This window comes from Apaloderma vittatum, unplaced genomic scaffold (genome assembly GCF_000703405.1).
Source record: "Apaloderma vittatum isolate BGI_N311 unplaced genomic scaffold, ASM70340v1 scaffold14934, whole genome shotgun sequence".
Classification (NCBI taxonomy): domain Eukaryota; kingdom Metazoa; phylum Chordata; class Aves; order Trogoniformes; family Trogonidae; genus Apaloderma; species Apaloderma vittatum.
Window position 1 is genome coordinate 16,917 of NW_009712243.1, and position 5,820 is coordinate 22,736.

The 5,820-nt window shown below is 57.2% G+C and overlaps 1 protein-coding gene across 1 annotated transcript in view; it reads left to right on the plus strand.

Annotated features, from left to right (window-relative positions):
* Nucleotides 1–1,263: 1,263 nt before the first annotated feature.
* The window catches only part of ARHGAP39 (Rho GTPase activating protein 39), a gene marked incomplete at its 3' end in the record, with an annotated part of 14,989 nt that continues 10,432 nt past the window's right edge, over nt 1,264–5,820 (plus strand). The window contains exon 1 of the mRNA XM_009867915.1: nt 1,264–1,642. Within this exon, the coding sequence (XP_009866217.1) occupies nt 1,287–1,642 (356 nt within the window). The remainder of the gene's footprint in view (nt 1,643–5,820) is intronic.

Consider the following 5,820-nt stretch of genomic DNA (forward strand, 5'->3'; position numbering starts at 1 on the left):
CACTGGGCAGGAGCAGGTTTCAAGGGTGACCCTGGACCAGTTGTCTTTATGTGGCTTTTATTAACAAGGTTATGTAGAGCCTCCTTCCTGCAGCCTGCACCGACGCAGGGCAGAGGAGGCAGATGGAGGAGCTGCTGGGCAGTACGTTGATGTTCTGTCTCTCTTCAGCTGCACACTCGAGTGCGATGCTGGGCACGGGATTGCTTTAGTGACAGCATCTCTCCTGCCCAGGAGACCTCGCTGGGGTTTGCACCCCCTTCTTCTGTTTATCGGGATGAGCCAACATGGTTTTGGCTACAGCAGCTTTACTGAGCTCCTCTGCTCTCACCAGGCCAGCATTTCGGGGATAGGTGGGTCAGTGTTAACGGCTGATGTGCCACATGTGAGGGCTGTGCCACCCAACACTTGTGTTGCCACAAACCATTACGCTGATCTGTCAGAAAACCAACTCGCAGCTTTCTTGCTGAGCTTGAGGCTGGGCCACCGAGGGTGCTGGCGCGGGACCCTGGGGCTGAAGGGACTCCTCAGGGCGGCACAGGGGTTACACAGGCCAGCAGCAGGCCATGCCTGTCCTTTGGGTCACCTGCCACCCAAAGGACCACCAAGGGCTTTGCCATCAGCCAAGGGAGGAGGGGAAGAGCTTGCAATGGTGATGGTCTCACCCACCAGCCTCTCCTTGCATTTATCTTTTGAGCAAGCAGGTGTGGGCTTCAAGCAGGGACTGGGAGACCCAGAGGTCCTCTCCAGCCCCACAGCCCGTGAGCACTGCAGGCAAGAACGGGGTAGGCTGCCTGTGTTGTCAGGAGCCAGGGGTTTGCTCTCCTGAGGTGGCATTAGCAATAGGCTGCAGCTCCCGGAGGGAGCAGATCCTGCTTTGCAGATCCTCGCTGCTCTCGAGAGCAAGTTCCCTCGTGCGTCTCACCAGGTGCCAGCCCTCACGCGATCGCGCCAGCCCTTGATGGGGGTTACCAGAGCATCAGCAGATGATGCTCACCCGCCCCATGCCACTTGGCTAGTGGTGTGAGCCCGACGTCAGGACTGGGCTAGGGGGGCGACCTCCCTTCCCTGTGCCAGGGAGCTGTTGATCTGGGTTGGCTCCTTCTCAGACCCTTCCCCTAATCTTCCCATGAGCTCATTAGACAAAGCAATGCTTTGATCTGCTGCTTGAATGCCTTGCAGCAGCTCTGTAGGACTCCCAGACAAGCCGGTGGCCCAGACTAACATGACTCTCATGTCCCTGCAGCTCAGACTGGGTGGAGATCATTGAGCCCCGCTCCCAGGAGCGGATGTACGTCAACCTGACGACTGGGGAGTGTGGCTGGGAGCCCCCTCCCAACCTGAAGGTGCGCCAGTCGGACCAGAAGCAGTGGTGGGAGCTCTTCGACCAGAACAACAACCGCTTCTACTACTACAATGCCATCACGCAGCAGACGGTGTGGCACCGGCCCCAGGGCTGTGACATTGTGCCCTTGGCGCAGCTCCAGGCCATGAAGCGCAGCTCCCAGCCCGACAGCCGTGGCCGGCAGCACCGGGGCAGCACCGGCAGCGATGGTAGAAGCACCCCCATCCAAATGGCCCTCCTGCAGGAGATGGAAAAGGGCAAGGGAGACTGCGCCGCAGAGAAGAGGAAAGATCCTGGCAGGTAAGGAGAGCTTTGTCCCTCTCTGTTTATATTTGATGGATGATTTCGGTTGCCAGGCAGGCAGCGAGGGCTCGGAAGCCGTGTTGCGCTCACCTCTGCGGGACCACTTCAACATCCCCAGTCTGGGCCAGGTCTCGTTTGTGTGAGGCACCATGACAACACGCGTCATAAGATAATCGTCGCTTCAGGGCCCTGTGTGCTAAACACGAGGAGAGGAGGCAGCGGGAGTGTCCCACAGTGACCAGGGCTCTGTCTGATGCCCATGGCAGGGTTTGCTGGGGTGGCAGAACTGCCATGCGAGGCCTTGGGCTCCTGCGGGGTGTGGGTGAGCCTGGGTGCTCTGGCTCCTTCTGTCCCCACTCTCTCAGCTGCCTGCATGTGCTTGCAGCTTTGGGCAGTGTGGGGACAAAGCTCCTGAGCACAGTTATTTGCTCTTATCAAGCCCCAAACGAAGGAACGATAACGGGATGCTATTTTGTTTGGCTAAGAGATTTTCTTACATTCAAACCAGTCTGACAACAATCGTTTTGTTTGTTGGTTTGGGTTTTTTTTTTCTACTGAAACTTAGCCAGCTTCAGCTGCACAAAAGCATCCCCTCCCCAGTCTCTGGAGGGGAGGTCCCTCTGCCTGTGGCACTGCCGGGGGCTGCCCTGCCTCCCTCTTTTCCTGTCAGGGCGTCATCCTTCCCTGGGGAATGTGGTACCAAGAGCCGAGGAGGCGGTGCGGTGAGCGGAGCTGAGTCACGCTGAGGAGAAGTGACTCACCCAAGGGCTAGAGCAGAGCTCCTGTGAGCCTGGCACTCCTTCCATGGTGCCTCTGCTCCTTGTCCCCACCGCTGGGCGATGGAGTGAGCCAGGCTTCTGAAACAGCTTGGTCTTGGGATCTATGTTGTCTCCCTCTGTGTCTGGTGCTGGTGAGGAGAGAAGAAAACAGCCAAGATGGTGAAGAACACGTAAGATGGCGATTCTGAAAAATACATGCTCTAGAACACCCTAAACTGAAGTTTATCACTTGTGTGCAGCACCCGTGAGGTGGTTCTGTGTTCAGTTCAGATCTGCATGACTGGGAGACGCTGACAACGCACACAAAGCGCACCAGAAAGAGCCCAGAGCTTTACTGGTGCCTGTGATGCTTCCAGTGCCTCCTGCTCTGCAAGCAGCTCCTCTGAGCTCCAAACTTACCCAGAAGATGATCCCTGCCCTGCCAGGAGAAACATAAACCGTGAGAAATGTGTTAAGCTGGATCCCAGTAGCTCCCAGTTCCCTCCAGTTCCTGTTAGTGACCACAGGTGAGCCCCAGGCTTTGATTTGCCATGAGCTGCCTGGGTGCCCCTCCTTGGCCAGCTGCAGCCTAACGCTCTGGGGCAGCCAGATGGGCATCGGCAAACTGTCTCCAGAGGGGTGAGTGCAAGAGCCTTGCACAGGGCATAAAATATCCTGAGCTCCATGGGGTCCAAAATATTTCTGACTCAAGCTCTCAGGAGGAGAGCGTGGCCTCCTCTGCCTCAGTGCGGGGGGAACCTGTGCCTCGAGGGATAAGTGATGCCACCGCTCTGGCGCCCTGGGCAGGGAGAACCCCGAGCAGGCCCCCTTGGACAGGAGGAGGGGCAGCGATGTGAAGCGCGCGGGGCTTTGCTTTACCCTTCCTTGCCAGCCGGGCTGGTGCCAGCCAGCATCTCGGGCATCACTGCCAGTTCTCCTGCAAGGAGGGGGAGCGGGAAGGGGTCCTCCCTTGCTCCATCCCAAGCCCAAGTTTTTGCAGCAGCCTTGGGGCACTTTGAGCCTGAACCAAACTCCGTGGAAGGGCAAACGCTGTGAAGGGTGTGGGCGGCAGCTCGCTTGGGAGCTGACAGGCTCCTTGCACATGTGAGACTCTTCCCGAGCCTCGCCCCAGTAAGCCAACAGCATTTGCCTGTGGGAGCTGCTTTCCTGGAAGCAGGAGACTGAGCAGTGTTTGCTTACACATCCATCACCTGTCGTCACTGCTGTTCGTGAGCGAGGGTTGAGTGTCTGGTTAAGGCACAGAGCACAATTTCCCTACTCGAGTCTGACACCCAAAGAGAGATTTCTTGCCTTTTACTACCTCATAAAATGGTGAGCAAAGGGCTGAGCTCAAAGCAAGTGTTCCCAGGTGGAATCTAATGCCCTTGCTGGGATGTCTGGTCTGGTAACAGCAAAAGCACGCAGAGCTTGTCAGCTCCGTCATCTGCGTTGTTCTCTGAAGACAACCATAAGTGTGTCCTCTTGCTTCCCGTGGCAGGGACACAGCTGTGTAAACAGAGGGCAAATACATTGAGCGCTGTTGGTAGCATTCGCATCTTTATAAGTACCTGTGCCTAAGACTGTTTCGCTTTTGTCTCTTAACAGCAGCACAAAAGATTTGGGTTTTTTCTTTTCATGTTTGTCATCCCATGATAGATGAAGAGCTGAGAAGAGACGAATGTGGTCCCCAAGAGGGGCCTCCTGCAAACACGTGCCACAGAGGGCTGGGGGAAGGGATTTTGTCCTTTTTTCAGCAATACTTTGTGGTTTAGGGTTTTTTCTTTTGGCAAAATCTTTTTTCCCACCCTCCTCTCTTGCCTTCCATCAGCACTGCTAAATCTGCTGTGCCCGCTGCCACATCTCGAGGCTGTCAAACCCTCTGCACGCTGCTCTTGACAGCGTCAAGTGAAGCAGAGATGCTCCCCGTACTGGCAGGTCCTGCATCGCCGCTCCTTGCTGCCCCTTTCCTCCATCTATGTGCCAATCCCACTCTCTCCCTCACTGCCCCACTGCTCGCTGCTGCTCTTGCAGCTCTCTAAAACAATCCAGATTAGAGCAGCTTTGTCTGGACACTGGCCCTTGGCTTCTGCTGGTGGCATGGGGAGGTCAAACCCCTCCCCAGGGAAATGGCAGCTGCTTGCTGAGAGGGAAACGTGTCTGCGATGCCTGGAGCTCCCTGGGAAAGCTCTTTTGTCCGTGCAGGTGCTTGTCTCTTGCTGCCCTGTTGGTTTTTGGCTGCGCTTCCCAGGGCTGCCCAGCTGCTCCAGTGCTGGGTCTGCTCATCCTTTACTGGAGCAAGGACAGCCCCCAGCACCTACCTTACATCTCCACACGCCTCCCGAGCACTTGGGATACTGGTAGGAAGGGAAACGGACTCTCTCAGGGGAATGGGGGCCCAATGATCTTTGCACACGGTGGAAAGCTCTGCGGAGGATGGATGTGTTCCCTTGGGGACTGTGAGATGAGCTGGTAGCGTTTGCAAATGTCTTGTGAGCTGCCGCAGCCATGCTGGGGTTTGCCGAAGCTCCTTGGCCTCGTGGATGAGAAGGGGCTGGGCAGAGCTGAGACGTGAAGCGGACAGTCTTGCCGAGAGAGGAGCCTGCGTGCTGGTTGGCAGCGTTTGGGCGCGCACAGGTCAAGGCTGCGCGTGGGCTCTGCCGTCCCCAGCCCCGCTGTGCGGGCCAGCCCTTTTCCTCCCTCTCCCAGGGTCAGCGACTGGTTTCAGAGTGGGGTTTCTGAGGTTGCCCTTGTGGTAGCAGCGCATGTCAATGCCCTCCAGGTAGAAATCCGCCATCCCTAGGAGCATTCTGTCCCCCGGAACGAGAGACGCACGGGCAGCAGGTTGTGTTGCCCATCCTCTCCTTGCCCACCTTCCCCAGGGCTGAGCATCCGGGGCTGAGAGCAAGAAGGGGCTTGGCCTTACCGTGGCAGGAAGCTGTGCTGGAAAAGGGGCATTAGTGTGAAGGCATTAGTGTGACGGGAAGCCCGTGAAGGTGGCTGTGAGGGCACCTCTGCCCCTTCAGCCTGGTTTGCCTCATCACGGGCTTAGGAGTGTGTGTGTGTAAGTATTGCCGACAATGAGTTCTGCATAACTGGGCAAGAAATGCCGTCAGGTTTCCTCATACAGGCTTGTTTCCTGGTCACGCTGCTGGCCTTGGGACTGGGTGTGCAAACACAAGGTGCCTTGCCCGTGTCCGCAGAGCTCTCCCTGGGGCCGTGCAGACCTGGCTTTGGGTGGGTTGTCTCCGTGGGGTCTCCATCCCTGTCCCTGGCATGGGCACCGGAGGCAGCAGTGCCGCTGAAATGCAAACATTCCGGTGCACTCACCTCTGCCAAAGCACCAGGAAAACGGCTGCTGGAAAGGGCAGAGCTGGGATGGAGGGCCTTTTCTCCAGGCTTCTGGGAAGGAAGGGCAAA